At 35.7% G+C, this 20,042-nt stretch overlaps 2 protein-coding genes across 21 annotated transcripts in view; both read left to right on the forward strand.

Moving 5' to 3' along the window:
- LOC108723300 (bromodomain adjacent to zinc finger domain protein 2B) overlaps positions 1-11,127 on the forward strand; it is a 154,662-nt gene extending 143,535 nt beyond the window's left edge. For 9 of the 20 annotated variants that reach the window (XM_018448919.1, XM_018448932.1, XM_018448927.1 and 6 more), the window contains 16 exons: positions 140-205; positions 343-387; positions 2,013-2,066; positions 3,328-3,526; positions 3,667-3,786; positions 3,877-4,450; positions 4,667-4,886; positions 4,963-5,707; positions 5,765-6,046; positions 6,172-6,670; positions 6,949-7,294; positions 8,327-8,448; positions 8,535-8,676; positions 8,787-8,917; positions 9,712-9,996; positions 10,214-11,127. In XM_018448919.1, coding sequence (XP_018304421.1) covers positions 140-205; positions 343-387; positions 2,013-2,066; positions 3,328-3,526; positions 3,667-3,786; positions 3,877-4,450; positions 4,667-4,886; positions 4,963-5,707; positions 5,765-6,046; positions 6,172-6,670; positions 6,949-7,294; positions 8,327-8,448; positions 8,535-8,676; positions 8,787-8,917; positions 9,712-9,996; positions 10,214-10,391 — 4,008 coding nt within the window. In that variant the 3' untranslated portion in view covers positions 10,392-11,127. The remainder of the gene's footprint in view (positions 1-139; positions 206-342; positions 388-2,012; positions 2,067-3,327; positions 3,527-3,666; positions 3,787-3,876; positions 4,451-4,666; positions 4,887-4,962; positions 5,708-5,764; positions 6,047-6,171; positions 6,671-6,948; positions 7,295-8,326; positions 8,449-8,534; positions 8,677-8,786; positions 8,918-9,711; positions 9,997-10,213) is intronic. The other 11 variants (XM_018448924.1, XM_018448933.1, XM_018448936.1 and 8 more) reach the window with 6 other exon arrangements.
- A 3,710-nt stretch (positions 11,128-14,837) lies between these two features.
- On the forward strand, positions 14,838-18,922 carry LOC108723246 (NAD kinase 2, mitochondrial). The gene is made up of 6 exons (XM_018448815.1): positions 14,838-15,149; positions 16,956-17,253; positions 17,695-18,018; positions 18,156-18,234; positions 18,334-18,598; positions 18,668-18,922. The coding sequence occupies exons 1-6, from the start codon at positions 15,116-15,118 to the stop codon at positions 18,898-18,900; spliced, it is 1,233 nt and encodes a 410-aa protein (XP_018304317.1). The 5' UTR covers positions 14,838-15,115; the 3' UTR covers positions 18,901-18,922.
- Positions 18,923-20,042: the final 1,120 nt, after the last annotated feature.

The following is a 20,042-nucleotide window of genomic DNA, read 5'->3' on the forward strand; positions in this document are numbered from 1 at the left end:
AGTTTTCGTTGCTAAAACAATGCCTTTTTCTCTTGTCGTAAATACCGAGCGGTTCCGCGAACGAGAACAAAATTGCCTAAGTTTTCTCTTGATAAACATGATTACGGATGCGAGTGACGTGTGTATGGCGTATGCGCAGGCACGGAAAAAACGGCAGGAAGAGGTGGAGAAGATCCGACTGGAAGAACAACAAAGGAAGCAACAGGTAATTCAACAATCGTTACTATGTTAATGCTCGACCCTGTTCTTCTCGAGTCGTCTAAAGTTAGATGTAATACGCGAGCGAATGACTGCCGCAATATTATTTCCACAGTTGTATTAAAAAGTCTTTTAATTCCTCAGGAACGGGAGCTGAAGAGGCAGCAGGCGGTTATGCTGAAGGAGCAGGTGAGTTCTTGTCTTAAAACGAATCGTTCTCCGCCAATCGTTTCATCGCTGTAGATTAGCGTGAGTGTGCGTGAGTGTGTCTCTCGTAGACGTAGAGGTGTTCTGTTTTACTTTTATCGCCTTCATTCGTCGTTCCCCGTTTATTTTTACGATGAGACCAAACTCCGAACAAATTAATCTTACGTTACGTATAGAATTAATAGGAAGGCAGAAAACTTTATTTATCTAGAAGTAAAATAATTACTTTAAATAGAGTAAACGCACGAAGCGGAATATTTTTTTACGTGGTAAAATTTATTAATTATCGTATCTCGGAAATAATATTTATTAGTAGTGAAGACTTCATGTAAGTTGCATGTAATTTTTTCGTAGGGATGTTTGAATAGAATATTTGATTTCAAACTCTTTGATTGTAAATATTCATTGTAAAGATTCATAGATTTTTGCGAAAGATTTACTTCTCATTTAAACTGACTTGAGTATTAATATAATCTCAAATTGAATTAAATATATTGGATTTTTTTAAGTAAAAAGTTATCGTTTCTGAAGAATTGTAATTCTTTTTATTGTGATCTTTTTGCATTTTAGAAAATGCATTTTCGATTTTAAAAAATAGCACGTTGTACATTAACATTTATTCATGTCATTGTTCCGAAGTAATTTTTTGAAAGTTAGGAAATTGTGTGTTATTTTAATGTTTAATATAGCACAGTTATTGAATAAGAATTAAAGAAATTAATTACATGTGCAATCAAATACATACGAGGAATGCAACGCTATTATTTTACATGTTACTTCAGTGATTAGTAAGTTCTAATTTACGTTGTAGAATATTCACTTTGAATAATCTAACATTCTGTGTTTCGGATCCACAGCTTTAACTCATTATTTATATTACCAATATTCATCGAAAAGTAAAATTGCTGATGCGATTAATATATCATTTTCGGGGAAGTGTAATTCATTACATATCATACGCGGGATGTCCATTCTTCATCATAAAAAATGAATTTTAACTATGACTTCTGTCTATGAATTTCGAGTACAATTTTTTAGCGAAATTTCAGTGGGAATCCGAATATCGAAGTATACAATGGAAATTAATGATTATCCATATAAATAAAAAACTTTTAGGGTAAATAAAACTTCAATCTTTTGTTTCCAATAGACTCTAATAAAAGCTTGAATTTATTATGAATTATATTACTAAGACATTTAATTGCCTTAAATATAACCAACATTTAATATTTCACTGAAAATTGTAAAGTTTCTACATGCAATGATTCTAAATTCTTATTTAAAAAACATTGATGGTCCTACACTGGATGAACACGCTGTCGCGAAAATTTACAAGGATGAAGATGAGACATCCCGTAATCACTTATCGCACTCGCTTTATCTTGAAATCGAAAAAGTCAGTCCAACATAACATTGCCGCGTATTGCTCAACAATCTTGTCGTGAAAGGGTCGATCACGCTGCCGATTTCGCGACACGATTTAACTCTGTGGCAGTCAGATAGCCGATAAGTAGAGAACAGCTACAGTAGATAGCGAGGGAAAAATTTGTTAGATTGAGTGTGGCGGTTTGAGCACTAGTGGACTGTGGATGTGTTTTGTGCCGCAGATGTACATGCAGGAGCTCACCAAGCAGCGCGAGATGCTCTACACCGTCGAGCTGGTATGTCACATACCCAATCTAGCGTCTAACAGAACGGCATTAACGAATTAGCGACTTGCTCTCGCAACTAACTCGCATCGGCTCTGCGTTACATCGCAAACTGCGGCGTGCACACGAATGGCTATGCGTTACATTCCCATCAAATTTCTGACGTGTGTCAATTCGAGATCTGTCTAACGACGACGGCTTGTCGGATTACGTGTCGCGGTTTACATGTACCGTTCAACACCTCGGCATACTGTACTTTTGTCCGTAACGCAATAATGTCCATTTCTACCAATGTAGAATAGCTTTAATCTCAATTTAACTTACTCCTTATCATCTTCTGATTCTAAGAATTAGAAAAAATAAAGAGTAAGTTAAACTGAGATTAAAATTAATCTATACATTGTTAGAAATTGAGATACAAATCCGCTTACTTAATCAATCTGTATTTGCTTCAGCTTTTACAAATCATTGCAGTTCATAAGCTTACATCCTGTAAAAAAAAAGCACACGTTTCGCATTTCTGAGTTCAGTGCTAGGGAACCGAAATTTTTCACTCAGTTTCGCTATATGATGACGTATTTGGTAGAAACTTTTTTCGAAAATTTTAAGAATTGTAGGATTGATCTGGTTAAGGGAGATGTTTCGAGTAGCTCGGGCAGCCGCTAGTTCTAGTTTGCTAGAAACTGCACGGTTTTTTGCGCACTGTAAATGTAAAACGGCGATTTCCGCCATCGACGCGTCGTATTGCTCTCCTATGACTATCAGTGCATCCGTTTAACAATACTGTTCGTAATGTGTAATGCGTGAAAGAGAAATTTGGGACAGTTGTAGAATTTGGCCCATTATCCATGCGTGACACAAATACAAAGTGTGGAAAATCATGGGAATTGTACATGGACTTGAACAACTCGAGTTACAACTAAAATTCATTTCTTCAAACGTTTGAATAACTAAACGTTTATATTTATCCAAAAAGTACGTTTTTAAAAAATACGTAAATTTTCTAAAATATAACCGTTCTTGAATTTTTTAGTTAAAGTTTAACTTTTTAAGTTTCCTATTATAGATTTTTAGAGTTTAATGAATAGTAGTATTTGTAAAAAAATAACTGTGATTTTCCACTTCACACATACACATATATTGCGCTTTATTGACAATGCACAACAGAAAATTTATATACACTCGCAATTTTGTCTTGATTCGACATTATCTGCATGAGCGCGTGCCAGTTAGTTTTCCTGCGTGTTACTGTAACGATCAACGATGACCGCAGGAAAGAGAAAGAAGGAGGCAGCATATGGCCCTGGTACGGGCACTAGAGAACCGTCGGAAGATGGAGGAGAAAGAGAAGAAACGCTTGGAGGCCAGAGCCGAGAGAATAGCGACTAAGGAAAAACGGGCGGAACAGAGAAGAATCGAGTTGGAGTTAATCGAACAAATTCGCAAACCCGTAGAGGATATGGAACTGACAGGTACGCGAAAGAGTGACTGATACTACGCGATGAGAACACTGCCCTTATTACATCACGTAGCGAGCTAAGAACTTGAGTGCCAAATTCGTGCATTCCTGAGTAACGAGTTTTAGATTAATGATCTTTAACTGATCTTTTAGATCATAGACCACTGCCAGAAGTCAAAAGAATACCTGGACTTAAGCTCTCCGGGCAAGCATTCGCAGACATCGTCATGGTCTTCGAATTTTTACACAATTTCGGGGAGACTTTAGGATTCGGTGAGAACCTTTTTTTTGTTTTACACCTGTCAGAATAAAAGCATTCATCATTTTATTCGGCATTCATTGTTATTATCCTATTTTTTGCAGACATGGAATCACTACCGAGCTTGAAGAGTCTTCAACTCGCCCTTCTCAATGATGAAGAAGCTGAGGAGGAAATGCTGTCGGTTATGACACACCTGTTAGTGTGTGCTATTGAAGACCCAGGAATCCCGCAACCGGCCAGACATACCACGGGCTTGGGTCAAAGTTTGCGTCAAGCTGACATCACTCATGCCAACATCAGTGAAGTACTGCGAATTTATTTGTACGCGAATGCAACTGGCGAAGTAAAGGCTCTGACAGGGGTGTGCCTTGAGCGTGAGCGTGACAAGAAATTCGCCGATCATCATCAGAACGGCGGCGATTACGCTTCAACCTGCTCGGGAAAGAATGCGCAGTTCTATGAGCACTTACATAACAACGAAACGTGGAAGATGTCGGAAAGATTGCGAGACAAGCCTTTCTTAGCGTTGAATTCGACGCATAAGGCACAGATGCTCGCTTTCCTTTGCAACGAGTTACTACAAAATAAGGCTGTGATCAGACAGATAGAGGGTAGCCTCGAGACGGTAGCTCAGCTGAGGAAAGAGAGATTCGTATTGGATACTAAAATCAGAAAGTAAGTTGATATAAAGAAACAATTAATTAAAAAATTAGAGATTGGTGGAATAATAATACTAAAAGCTATCATAAATCTAATAATATTTTTTTATTAAAAATAATTTATGATAGAGAAGCTAAATTAAATTAAAGAGAGTTATTACATATTAAATTATGCTTTTTCCTGCCAGATCTATGTTTTGATAACATTGTCTATTGTTTTCTGTTTATACAGGCTTAGACAATTACATAGTCGAAAAGTCCGAATGGAAGCCGTGGGTGTCATTGTTAATAAGATTGGCGACACGATCACCATCGAGAAAAAGGAAGGTGAGGAAGAAGGCAATACTACGTCTACTGCCGTAGGTACGACACCTACACCAGACGAGATTCATCATGAGGACGAAGTAGAGGACATGTCTGAAAATGAGAGTGAAGGCACTCAGCCAGAAGAGGTATAATTTAGAATATTGATTTGATCTTAAGTTAATTTGAAGATTTATTGATACTTAAAGGAAAACTTTTATTTAGGAGGAGGATAAGAATTTATCTGGAGAAGAATTGGGTAAGAAATTGGATAAACTATTGAAGCAGTCAGAGGAACAACTTCAAAAGTTGAACAGCTCTTCGAAGCAACTCCGTGCGCACATATTTGGCCAGGACAGGTATTGGAGGAGATATTGGGAATTAGCATGCGCCGGCGGCATTTTCGTGGAAGCTATGGAGAGTGCCGAACCAGAGGTTCTCGACCTCCAAGCCGAGCTCGACGAGAAGTACAAAAACATGCCGATAGAGGAGAAGTCTGAAGTGAAGCAAGAGGGCGAAAGCAAGAATTCTGAAAATCGTGAAAATGAAGCACCAAACGAAGTTAAGGCTGAAAAGAAACATAATTCGAGTGAGCAGAATGAGAACATGAAATCTCACGGAGATAAGATGAAGTCCGAGGAGGTCAACTGTAAGAAGGAATCTGTACAAAATTGCGGCTCGGAGAATGTAAAGGAGGAGAAGAGAAATAATGACGTTGATAGTACAATGACAGATGCGAAGACGAACGTCACATCCGAGGAAATAAAACAGGAGACGGAGGTGATCAATACAGATGTCGACATGAAAGAAGAAATGAAAAAGGAGAATGAAGAGACGGACGAAGATATGACGAAACCACTGGTGAAAATGATGGAGGATAAAATTGTCGAAACAATACCGAATGGCGACAAGTTCAACCACGTCAATAATCTACACAATGGGAAAGAACTCAACGGCTCTTTTATTTCCAGTGAGTTTCTATAAATCCTTATTTAGGACAGACTCTTCAACATTTTTAATTAATTAGTTATGTCGATTATTTCAGACAATAGCAATGCCGAGCCTAATTGGTTTTCCATCTTACCGCGTGAAACGTGCGATACTCCGGGACCTAGCACTAAGCAAATCTTTGGCATAGCCGAGCCGACTGAGCTTAGAATCCCAGTGTTCCCACCGCCCGCTAGTCCGAGTTACGATAGATGCGATAGTCCAGCACCCCTGATATTAACTCAAGATGAGGCAGCACAGCTAGAATATTTGAAAGTGCATGGTTTACCACCTCCTGGCGAGGCCACACCGGTGTCAAAAGGTAAGCCGAATTAATTTGTGAATATTAAAATAAAAGTATGCCCACGCGAATAATTGTATTTTCCAAGTTTCTAATTATATATATGTATTATATAATTAGAATAATATATATGTAACTTTATATAGATCTGAGATATGGTTGGTGGAGGATAACAGACGTTGACACGTTCCAAGAACTTCTCGAGCATCTACACTCCCGCGGTGTTCGCGAGAAAGAGTTAAAACGCACAACATGGGCGACGATGGAATCCTTCTTAGCTGTTACCGGTAAAATTAATGTTGATCCTGGTAACGTCTCCGCCACGGAACTTCAAGCAGAACCAGATGATCCCAATACGCCAATTCCAAAGCCTGATAATCCGAATAATTGGAGCGAGCAAGTTGCGCTACGAGTAGATGCTCAACTTTTGGAGCAAGTGGAAGCGCTTGAAGATAAAGTGGCTAATGCTAGCATGCAAGTCAAAGGTTGGAAGCTACCGCCGCGAGCGGGAACTGAGGAAGCCGAGGAAATTGAGAAGTTGAATGAAATGGAAAAGATTAGTGCGGTCGAGCAAGCGCGACAAAGGCTACTTTCTTTGGAGGCAGCTATAGAAAGAAGATACTTAAAACCACCTTTAGGTGTTTGGTAAGATAAATTTTCTACATTATTTTATTTTTATTATATGTAATAATGTTTTGTAATTCCTTCATTCGATGTAAAAAAAAAAAATTATAATTCCGTATTTCGCAAGAAAATTGTATAAAAGTGATAAAAAATATAAATGATTCTTTTTAAATAAAATTTGATTAATTAGTGCCTTCTATTATCATTGTTAAAGCATTCAATTAACATTTAAATTAAATTTGTTGAGCAAAAGGTTTACATTTTAATTATATTTTAATTTTGTGTTGGTAATTTTATAGCACTGGAGATCCCAATTTGGCAGCCCTCAAGGCGGAACAGGCAGCAGCCGCTAACGCAAACTCGAATAATTCTGAGCAGAATAACCAGACGCCTGCACCGCCAGAGGAAACGACGCCACGAGGTCTGAACACCTGGCGGGAGGCGACGGCACGAGCACACACGTCGGCGCAACTCGCTATGGCACTCTACATGCTCGAGGCTAGCATCGCTTGGGACAAGAGCATCATGAAGGCTGTGAGTCTAACAACAGCTAGAAACTCGGTCTGCGCCAAGCTACGAAACCGCTGCGTCTCACTCAAAGCTACCAATCAGTACAAACAGCTATTGACTACTTCTCAGACCTCTGTGGGTATTCGCACTAACTTACTAACCGAATCGTCCTTTGCTCCCGATACCTTTGTCCCTTTCGTTGAATGGCTTACAGAGAGCGTACGTCGTTTCGAATGGATATCGACAGGTGTCTACTCGATCCGATGACCAGAGCCTTAACGATCGTTTCTCACGACAGTATTTTTACAATACGTCCGTTTCCAATCTCTTTCTCCAAAATTCTATATATCAGATGTGCGAACAATATGGCAATGAAATTTGCATACATCCGTTGGATTTCGCTCTGTTCGCGCGATATCTGAACACACTTGTTCCACTTGTGTTTATTTATATGGATGCCGTAGATATATTAGAAATAAACGCGCGTCCATCGATGAGTCATGAATTACTGAATATTGGAACACATAATGTCTATATACATAAATCATAACGAAAATATACGTTAAGAATGTACATTCAATGGTGGTCAGAGTCTAACGTAACGGTTGCATGCAAAACTGCCGCTTACTATTTGTTTGTTTTTTTCATAAACGATTTATTTTTTAACTTTTCGTTCGCATAGCTCTAGTTCGCTTTTTCACATTTTAGTGCATTCAGAAAAATTCCATTGTCGTCATTGTGATTGATTTATGTTGCTTACGTTTGTATTATTGCACGCATTTAAGTTATATTTATTATAATATGAGTGCATTATATAGCATAGATATTTCATTTTGTGGTATGTGATAACCAAAAATATCTTTGTCTTATTATTTTATGAATATTTAGATTAAATTTATACTAAATTATTTTGGATTGATTTTATTATACATAGATCTTATTTAGCTTATAATTAGCTTTTATTTTTGCGTAATTTTTAATTGTGTTTTTGCGCTTTATTAATTGAATACATACTTTGTCTATACTTATCTAGAGCTTTGTCATTGCTTTAAAAATTTGTTTAAATGCTCAACTAACAAACTGCTATAATCTTCATGCTATTTTAGCCATCAGTGATTAACTCTTCCGTTTTCTTTTAAATGAGAAGTTCATTTATTTTGGTTACAGAATTGCCAGTTTTGTCATAGTGGAGACAACGAAGATAAGCTGCTGCTCTGTGATGGCTGTGACCGTGGCTACCATACTTACTGTTTCCGTCCAAAAATGGAAAACATTCCTGATGGTGACTGGTGAGTAACGCTCATGCGTATCACATTCTTGTCTGGTTTTATTTGAAGTTTTGCAAAGAGTTTCAAGTGTTTCCTGTTACTTCCAGGTATTGTCACGAATGTATGAACAAAGCAACAGGTGAACGCAATTGTTTAGTGTGTGGAAAGAGAGCGGGTAAAAATCTGGTCCTATGTGAACTCTGTCCTAGGGCTTATCACACTGACTGCCATAATCCTGTCATGCCAAAAGTAAGTAATTACCAAAATACGTCTCTGTAAATACTTGAGATCTCGTTATTTAACTAAATCAAACGCGTGCTGCAAGTATAAATTTTGTACATAATATATTTTGCTTACAGATGCCACGAGGGAAATGGTATTGCTCTAATTGCCACAGTAAACAACCAAAGAAGAGAAATAGTAGTCGAAGGAGTCATACCAAAGGGGGAGGCACCAGAGAAAGTGAAAGTTCTGATCATCCACCAGCTAGGTGATTACGTTAAAAACAAACAAACATTGTCAAGTTGCTGGCTTAATGACGTTTCATGCGAAGTATATTAGAAAACAGCTATAATGAACGATTTGATAATATTCATCGCAACCGCAAATGGCGGACAAGTATTATTCCCGATTGAATAAAGTAATCTCAATACGAATCTAACTCTGTATACGAAAACTATCTGTATACACTATACTCATGCGTTTACCTACTAAATCCTCGACCCGTGTCGTAATACCGCCGAGAATTTTTGTCGTCTCGAGGAACTTTTCCTTTCATGCAGGGTGTTCTATGAGAAGCTAGATCCAATTTTCCATTCTTTGAAGGTGATTGTAACTAATAGATTTTCCCGAGTGATTCCGTTTCTTCAGTGTCTTATCTTAAGTTTCTACGGGACACCCTGTACATTCATGATACATCGTTGTTGCCTAGTGTATTTGCGATCGCCGACTGTGAATAGATATTTTCTCAGAAATATTCATCGTAACAGTAGAGCCGCCTTCAGGTCGTGTATGATGAGTCGGAAATAAAAACGAGAGAGCGCAAGAGGGCGAAAAATAGAACGGAAAAAGTAATAGAACGAAGTAGAGAACGAACGAGAGACAGAGAGTCAGAGAGAAACGCAAATAATTCATCGGGAGCAGCGTACCCGTCTCAGCCGGACACACGATCGAATCTTATGCAATTCGTCCTTGCGCATTCGTCCAGAGGCTTTTATGACGGGAAACCTCCTGCAGAACGGAAGCTAATCGTGCAAATAATTTCTCTGTTGTTTTGCGCCGCAGTCCAACGCCATCAACGGCATCGAACACGCACGTAGAGGATGTCAGTTCGTCGGAACCGCCGACTCCTACCGCCTCACCACGGAAGGAGGGTAACAATCGGACGCTCACGAAGAAGCAACAACGAGAGCTGGCGCCTTGTAAGATACTCCTCGAACAGTTGGAGCAACACGACGAGGCCTGGCCGTTCCTCCTGCCGGTGAACACCAAACAGTTCCCGACCTACAAGAAAATCATAAAAACCCCCATGGATCTCAGTACGATTAAGAAGAAGTTGCAGGACTCCGCGTAAGTTGTCCAATACGCGCCAGCGATTAGTTAAGTGAACGTACTATCTTTAGCTGCCTTTCCTCTCAAAAACTCTTGGTCTTTAAAACAGGCCTAATAGATCTAACATACACACACATATAGACTGATCGCAAAAAAAAAAACCTATTGACCGATCGTCAACCTTGGTCGGCATTGGAAGGCTGAAGTTTTTCACAACGAGTGCTTCTCGATGCAGGTACAAGTCTCGCGATGAGTTTTGCGCCGATGTCAGGCAGATGTTCATCAACTGCGAGGTATTCAACGAGGATGACAGTCCTGTGGGCAAGGCCGGCCACGGGATGCGCAGTTTCTTCGAAATGCGCTGGACCGAGATCACCGGCACGCCGCCTCTACATCCACAAACGCATAGCTGAGGTTCGGTACGTTCGCGCAACACCTGCAACAGCTTCGCTCACTTCTACTATTAGGATATGCGTCGCGTCACCGATCGCGATAGACCGACAGTCGTCGAAAGGGACTGATCCACCCTCTACTACTTCACTTCCAAGCATTAGTCGGCCTCGTTCTAGCGGCCAATCGAATTTTCCATTGTAATAGTAATTGCTGTGAACGCGGGTACACACTCGCCTATTGTATCATCCATTCTCGCTGTTCATCACTTACGCGAGTGCGTTTCTCTCGCGTTTCATAAAATGCTCTAGTACTTGGGTATACTGTGACATGAATGTCTCGTACTTCATTTCCTTGTTAGCACCTATGACGCGATTTTCGTCAAACTTACTCATTGTAAAGTATTATAGCGAGACGTTCTAAGCCGATCGGACATTCGGCTTCGGTTTAACGAATATTGATAAAAGTGCGACAAGTATCGCACTTAAGGTCGAGATCTTGGTCTCTGATAACAAGCACTTCTCGACATCGACGTGATTATTCAGATAGAAGCATGCGCGCATCGTTTCGATCTTCGTCGATTAGGACGGAGCGATGCGAATGGTCATTGTACTTACCGATAAACAAGTGAACATTTGCCTAAGCGACAAAAGTGTAATTTGCGATTGTATTATACGGGCTTAATGCCGACGTATCGTCGGCAAAAGAAATATTTTGCAAAGTAATAAATGTGAAAAAGAGAGAAGTTATATATGTATATATAAATATGAATATGAATATAGTGTATATGTATACAGAATCTATATACATATATTGTACACATGTCACAACATACATACATGCAAGCGTACATTTGCCCACGGATGAGCACGATAAGGGTATTATTCGCTGTAGAAGTAGAATAGACAAAACGATGAACGAAGTTAATGTTTCAATTTGTAATATGACAATCTAGATAGTTAGAATAAAATTATTATTAATTTATAATAATTATGACTACAATATAAATCAATAACAATTATAAAAAGAACTTTATTCGTTCTCTTTGCAAAGACGATCGAGCAGCACTTATGTCCAATGAGAAGAATATAGTTTTTTTTTAATTTGCAAGTAAGACTTATTCCCGACTATATCTGGACCATCCTATTACAAATTGAAGAAAAGATCTTAACACCGTTTCGCAGAACCAATTTGATTTCTTACGTTCTTTGCATTTAGTGTCGGGTTTCGTTAACTTGTGAATTATATGACGAAAGATGCATAATGTATGCAGAGCGAAAGTATTCGTAACATAACGAAGAGAGAAAATATTCATATTTTCGCACATCTCAGTATTCTAAGACAAGGATATATATCTTTACTGTGACTGTGTTGTATTGATTCGCGGATATTAAAAAGCTGTCAAATTAGTAAGTATAGGATCTACTATTGTAACTGCTGTTACTTTTGTAAAAGAAGAATGTTAGACGGTTATTGTAACGTAGTCAGTGATTACTCCCTATTAATTAATTAACTACGTGTCGGGTCTTGCGTATCCCATGTATGAACGATACGTTGAGAACTTTGCTCGTAGAAAAAAAAATGTAAAGTTTTTCTAGAATACTCTGTCTGTTTGATTTTATGCAACATATCGTTTGGAATGGTATACGTTGCATGTGTAAATCCAAAATCTTCCACTGCCGTTAAAGAGATTCGCGTTAAGCTCATCAACCCAATATTTATCATTTAGAGATTACTTTAACTGATTTTACATGCGGAATGATTCGTTATCCGTAAAAATGGCAGCATCCATCTAGCTTCTTATTTTTCATCGAGAGTGTCATGAAAGTTCCGAATCAACGCAACATATACACAACAAAGTTAGAAGTTCAGGAACATCACCATCATCTGTCAAGCCATTTAGGGCGTCCGAAAATGCGATCAGCATGAAAATTATTCAAATGCAATAAGAATGTATTGCATAGCGAGCGCCTTTGAAGGAACGAATTCTTTTTCGGAAGTAACGCGATTGAAATTTTGTTGTCATTGAAAAGCTAGATTTTCGTAATTACACCGTGCGCGTGCGTGCGTAGTATTATTATTATAATGTTAAGAATTATATTTGCAATTTTAGCCGCGTCGAGCTCGACGACGCGGTGTGACTCGCGTCGGTTTTCTTCCATCAGCGTAGAATTTTTTAAGGACGATAATCGGCGCTAGGTCGTCGGAAGATCTTTCGAAGTATCGTCGCAGTGTCACCGTAGAATAAAACGTGAAGAGATAGTACATTGCTCTGTGAACGATAGATTGTCAAACGGCGGCGAGTTTCTCCGATTAATAAATGTGGTATATTTGTGAGTACAACCATCTTACGCGAGACGGTGTCGATGATGTAACAAGAACACATTAACACTTGTATCTTGTTTTGTAATTGATGTACATTATTGCTCGTAATAGCAAAATAGTTGGTAATAGCGAGAGAAACCCGGGGGAGAGGGAATTCAACCGTAGTGTGACATGCTAAATGATTACGGTTTAAGGAAAAAGGAAAAAAAACATTCGTAGCGTGTAAAAGTATTAGGTAAAGTATAAATGCCAGCGGAGGAGCGACTACGAAGTAAAAAGTAATTAATATCGTTCAGGGTGTGATTGAAACAGAGCGTCGAGCGTTGAGCATCGTAATTTAAGAACGAACATCCGGTAAGATCGCTGACGAGATTGCGCGATGATTGTAAATTCCGTGGCGTTTCAATATGTCGAATGCCAAGAAGACAGTAATTTGTTAATTTCATTTTTTTAGGATTTTCTGATGAAAATAAAAAATTTAAGATTTTTATTTAATTTAAAATAATATGATTTTAAGAATCTAAAAATTTAATTATTAGCGATCATTTCCACGTTTGTACAGTTCAAATTTGAGAACACTCGGCGTATTAATTTGCGAAGATAGTGATGAGCAATTTTATTGTTTCTTTTTTTTCTTGTTTGTCCCCGCTTTGTTCTTAACTGCGTGTAATTTTAACTTTTTCAGTAAAAAAAAAAGAAGAAAATTGTTAATTTTTGCAATATACAACGAGAGACTGCAATCGATTCATGTATGTACAAGTTTACTGATGTAAAGAAAGCGCAGATTGTGGGGCATTTTGTCGATCTTACCGATTGTTCTTCGGGAGGCACCGGCCGTGCCACTAGGAGCACTGCGCCTCGCACCGTCATACAATAGCCGATACGTTTAGACATCTCATACATTCAAACAACAAAACCGACACACAACAGAAACAAATAATTTTTTAAAATTTAATTATTATTTAAATAGTACAGTTACATTGTTAGTACGAATAACGACGCTTTTTATACGAATTTTAATTTTTAAACGTCGATCTTACGATATATATATATATATAGTATAAATAAATAAATATATATATATAGTATATAAAAATGAGAGACAATGGTAATAGTAATAATAATTGATATCGATTAACGGAGCGGATAAAGAGAAACGAAGGAATTGTATGGAAGAAGAGCAAGTGAGTGAACACAAGAATGAAAGAAATAGAGAGAAAGATAAATGAGAATGTATGTGTGTGTATGAAAATAAAAAAGAAAAAGAGCGCGATGTTTAAGTTAGGTGATTGTTTGTCTATCGTATACACGAAGGCATACGTTAGGTAGCCTCGATGCTATTTAAACAGACTTAATTAATGTATTGCAAATGAATTAATAAAGTGTAAGCGAAGCGTGTATCTATATAGTGCGACTTTTTCTTTTGGCAACTTCAATAAAATTCTTGATGAACAGTTAAGACCTTCTGGCATGTAAAAATTAAGATATACAAGAATAGGCTGAACCTCTTCCCATAAAAAAAACTTTACCAGAGTGTTAACTGCAAACTTTATAGATATAATAGAAATTTTATTAAATTTTCTTAATTACGTTTTTAGATATTTTAGTCTATAAATTAAAATCATGTCGAGAAGAGATTGACATAGTTTTCTAAGAATGATATTAAATTATTTTGATATTTCGTTTTTCTCTAGATTTACTCGGTTCTTAATAAATTACTACGTACACTAAATATCCAAATTCAGAAGATACTAATATATTAGTAACAATTAATATTATATACAGGATGTTTACTACCTGAAGAAAACCTGGAAAATCGGAAACTTTTAAAGGATTTTTTTTTACTCTTGTGAAAATTAAGAATTTTCATAGAATTGTATCTATATTCAGAGAAATTTTTTGAATTTTACTTTTTAATTCTATTTCTGAAAACATCGTTTCTTTGATCATTTTTTCTTGATAATGCAAAATGTCGATAACTGATTATAGTACAATAAGTATAACATACCCATCTATGCATATTCACGCACATACATTTTCGTGAGTTTTTTTCACCGTGCGAGACGCGTGTAAAATTCGAATTTGCCGCCGCGGCGCAAGCGTGATGCCGACAGTCGATCGTGGTGCCGATCATACAGCGAAGTTAACTTCAGAGTGGATTATGCGACGGCAAACCGGGAAAACACAGGCAAACGTGCCAAAAGGGCAACGAAAACGTTGAGGATTAGGAGCGGATTTCGTTTGCGACGGTGAGTGACGTGTACAGATGTACACAAGTAACGCGTTACGGTATTCGATCGCCGCATGGCTCGTGCCGGCGAGAGGGGATCGGTTACGCACCCGTTAATCAATTGCCCCGTGGAGCGACTCATCATTCGCGACGACTCGGTATTGCCCACGTGAACACCTCGCTCATCATGCGATGACGGTTTTCAACTACCTTTGTGGAACTGCCAGTGAGTATAACAATTCACAGATCACATGTGTCGATCAAGTGTTCGGCAAACGGTTCCTCGTACTATTTTATTGTATTTCGTATCGTTTGTCACAATCAGTTATACATTGAGATAGCCACGAAGAATAGAGACTGGAAAGTTTGGGATAAGCATCGTAGATCGAGTTTTTTCTGCTGAACTTTTTACTAGCTTGTTTCTGTCCTCTTTTCTGCTAGCAGCAAAACTGAAATGTATACAAACTTAAATGTACTATCTCGTTTCAAGTGCGGAAAGTGCAGCCTAATATCATCGTTTATTTCATGCAATACAAAATGTGTTTTCTATTTCGTAATACGTCGTTCTATCTTTGTTACTCATCAAATATCACGAAAGATAGGATGATGTTTGTGTCGACCTGTATCATTAAATGAAAAGCACTCGATGATTTTTTTGCACATTCATGATATTACGATAATAATATCGACATAACCTTTCCGAAAAAGAATAACCATTTATAAAGAATATTTAACTTACGTCCTGAACATTTAAATGCTATTTATTATAATACATATAATGGAAGAAAGAGCACATTCTTATGACATTTTAATGACAGCCCTCGATTTTTGTAATTAGATCTATTCGCGTTACTTGAAATTCCCAAAAATGTTTTACACTTAAAATGAGATAAATTATATAATTATTCAGACGTTGAAAAGAAAGAAAGCAAAAATGCTAAATGCAAAAAAACAAGCAATGCGAACAGACCTATTGTTTTTATCGCATGATTAAGCAATTCATGTTTTGGTCAAAGGCAGATGTAAAAACAGATCAAAGGAAATTGTAAAAACACCATCATACCATATGTATACTTAATATAATTACGGTGACCATATTTTCTTAAAGAAAATAAAGGACAAATTCGAAAATTTTAAGGCTTTGTTCCTATATGTTTTCAAACCAATTTGTGACTGTCAAGAATCTGTGCATTATAAAATTTTATTGTACAGTATAATCAAATTGAGATAATGCACAGTTTTCTGATAGTTTGATACTGATTTAGTTCGACTGTATTGAAATAAATCTTTGATCTTTGAAATAATAAAAGGTTCGAAATAATAAAAAATGAAAACACAACTGTAGTTTGAATAAATTTAATTTTAAAAAAGTGAGAAATATATATAAAAAATTAACAAAAACAAATTGTATTTATATGCATAAAATTGTAAAATATTTTTCGTAAAAATTTGCTCATTAATATAATATTAGATATTAAAACGCTAGTTAGAAAAGAATTTCCCGTAATGTCAAAATAAAGAACAATATTGTCAAAAAGACAGAATTGAGTTTTAAAGAAACAAATAAATAAAGGACAACTACCTAAAATAAAGGATGTCTTTTATAATAAAAGACGTATGGTCACTGTAAACATAATACATTTATTTTGAAGTATGTATATCTTTAAAAACATGTTTTAGTGTTTTCTTACGTTTTTATATATTTGTAAAATAAAACAAACAGTTATACAAATTAATTGTAAATTATTAATTTAATTTAGTTATGTAAATTAAACAATACACATGCTTTTATCAAATGATTAATTCAACTTTACATATTGATGATTTTAAAGGAAAACTGAATATATCAAGTTTCAAAATTTCGAGGTTTCATTAATTAGTATATTAATAATTAGTTAAATTATAATTGATTAAAATTGATAAAAATATATTTTAAAAACGGCCTTTACCTGTTTCATTCTATTGTGAATGAAAAACATGAGAATACATGAAATTAATAATTGAATATCTGACTATGTATAAATTTTTTTAGGAACGCTGCAGCTTTTACAGTCTCCTTCTACTCATGTACACAGATGTCTGCTCTTTTTCTTTCGAAATGAATATAGTTTTGTGCCTAAGAAGGTACTTATCGTGGCAAAATTATCCCGATACCATTTCGAAAGATTACGAGAACCTGAGCTCAGCGAGGCCCAGCTGAAGATGAAATTGATAGAAAGAGGTTCGGATTATGATAATATGTTCGCCAGCCACTTAGCTACCAAAGCTGTAGAAAATCAAGTCATTCACCTTTTGCAAAAGATGAATGTGGAATATAAGGTAGTAGATAGGTGGGTTCAAATCTCTTTGGTAAAATAATTATAATTAAAAAAATATAATTGGAAAATAACAAAGCCCACATTTCTCTCTCTCTCTCAATTTCTTAAATTCATGATAAAGTTGGAAAAAATCATGTGTATAGAGTTGAGTATTTTATAGGAAGTAGAAAAGTGAAAATTTAATCTTTCCAATTGTACGACACTCTTTTTATTAAGTGAATTAACATACATGTCCAATCACATTAACTCTCAATTCTCTCTTCTTTGTCGCTATTTATAATAACTTCTTCAGAGCCTGCTATGTGCAGCTAGAGTAGTGTAGCGGCAATTGCTATATGTGTACTAACTTTAATAAACTCAATAAACATCCAATTTCTTATGTCAAAATTAAAATATTAGTCGTTAAACGTTTAAGTATTAAAAAATAAGGAATATATTGTATTTTTTTTTCAGAACAAGTTTAGATCATTCGCTTTTTACATGGGCGGATTTGATACTGCCGATTGGCGGTGACGGAACGTTTCTCTTAGCCTCGAATTTAATATTTAACAATAAAAAACCTATAATAGGTATTAATTCTTATCCTGAAAAGTCGGAAGGCTATCTCCTATTATCAGCCAAATATACGAAAAACATACTAGAAATTTTTGAAATGCTAAGAGCAGGACACTACAGTATACTCATGCGAAGACGAATTCGGATCACTTTAAAGGGAGAAAACATATGGCAAGCTCCTTTTCATATGCATGAGAAAGGACGCATCGTTGGCATTGATAAGCACGTATTAATACTATAAATTATTAAGCATTTATATTTTTTAAATCATAACAGTTTATTTTTAAACTTACATCTATCATTTCTGTATTCTTTACTGCAAAGCCGATTATTTAATTATTTTATTATGTATTTTGTAGATTTTATACGAAAGAAAGGTTCGAAAGCAAGCACAGTTTATCAAAAGAAAGGCGTCTACCTTGGTTAGCGCTTAATGAAGTGAGTTTATTAATGTTCCTCGATGCACATGCAAATATTAAAAGTCGGATGATCTGACTTGCTCTTTTATGCATATCTCAGGCCTGTTTTTATCGTTAGATTTTCATGGGTGAAACATTATCGGCACGAACGAGTTCCTTGCTTATAAAGTTCGATGAAGAGCAAGAGTATCACAAAATAAAAGGCTCCGGTTTGTGCGTGAGCACTGGAACAGGATCAACATCTTGGTATAAATCTATACACAGTTTAAATCACCAAACCGTACGAGAAATATTAAATCTCATAGATACTAAACGGCCATTTACTAATGAAGAAATTGATATGATTTGTTCAACGTTCAATAGCAGTTTACGGTTTGACGCAGGTCAGTACGTGCGTTATGCGAATAACAAAAAAAGATATGATATCGATATGATGCTATTTTTGTTTACAGGAGATTCCAAATTGTGTTATTCCATAAGAGATATGATAATGACCAATGCAATACCCGTTCCGAAAGACGTCCACACTCGTGGTTTCTGTAGAAAGGCCATTGTGAAATCACAGTGTTTCGATGCGGGTTTGGTTCTGGATGGTGGAATAGCAGTCCCCTTCAACTTCGGCACCATTGCGGAAATAGAGACTTTTCCCGAAGATTCCTTGCGAACTATCACCCTTCTTGATTGAATTAGAACATTTAAATAACATTTGTGATAACAACGAAATTTTATAATAGTGTAAATATCATTTTCATATTTTTTATTAAAATTAATTTCTATGGATAAAAACATTTAGGATATAACACGTATAAATATTTAGTGACAACAAACATGCAGAAGCTATTGAAATACTAATATCTAATAATTAAATTCAGGCATTAATGGACCTTTTCGGAATGAGGAAAAACAAATTTAAAGAAAAATTTTTATCAGAGTATCATAACTCTATATTTTTTAAAACTTAAATCTATCATTATATAATCCTATAAGTATATAACATGTATTTAAGATTTAATGTATGACAATATATTACAGCACATTATTACTATAATTTAGTACCTAAAAGTATAATTTGTACCTACACAAATACCAAATATCCATTTATCAGTCTGAAAAAACTAGATTGTTATTGTTTTTTATATACATTTAGAATATTTTAGTACATAAATATAAATAATTAAAAGTTTTATATATATATATATTAATGTATCTGTTTATTTAGTTGAATAAACTTAATTTTATGATATAAGTCTTATTGTAATATATTTTAGGGGATATTTGTATAATATTTTATAATATATTTAACAATTTTTCAAAAATTTCAAATGTGCAAATTCCAAATTCTTGATAAAATATAGTGTTCTAATAACTTTCACACACAATAATATATATATTTATTATACATATCTTTTTATGATAAAATAATTGATTTTGAATTGGAAACAATATCAGAATATGTTATTTTCTTAACAATACTACTTTTAATAATAAATATTAAAACAATAAATAAAGGCTCTTACTAGTTAAACTAATCGATAATGATGGTACAGTGAATAAGCCTGTATGAGCCAACACAAGTTCTTCGTGTGTAAAAATATATACATATATATTACAATTAAATTAAAATACAGATGAACGTTTCAATCCTGGTATTGGGTTCTCTTCAGTGTAATAAATAAAGATGACAGCATTCAATTATAATGAAAAATTGTGTTCTATATTCGAGTCGTCAGATCATCGCTAAACTATTGTCAATGTTTGAATTCTTCTTTAATGTCTATTATATTTTGCGGAATAGAACAAGCGTAATTTAGAATTAATACAATTAAA

Source organism: Mycetomoellerius zeteki, unplaced genomic scaffold, assembly GCF_001594055.1.
Source record: "Mycetomoellerius zeteki isolate Tzet28-1 unplaced genomic scaffold, Tzet1.0 scaffold228, whole genome shotgun sequence".
NCBI lineage: Eukaryota > Metazoa > Arthropoda > Insecta > Hymenoptera > Formicidae > Mycetomoellerius > Mycetomoellerius zeteki.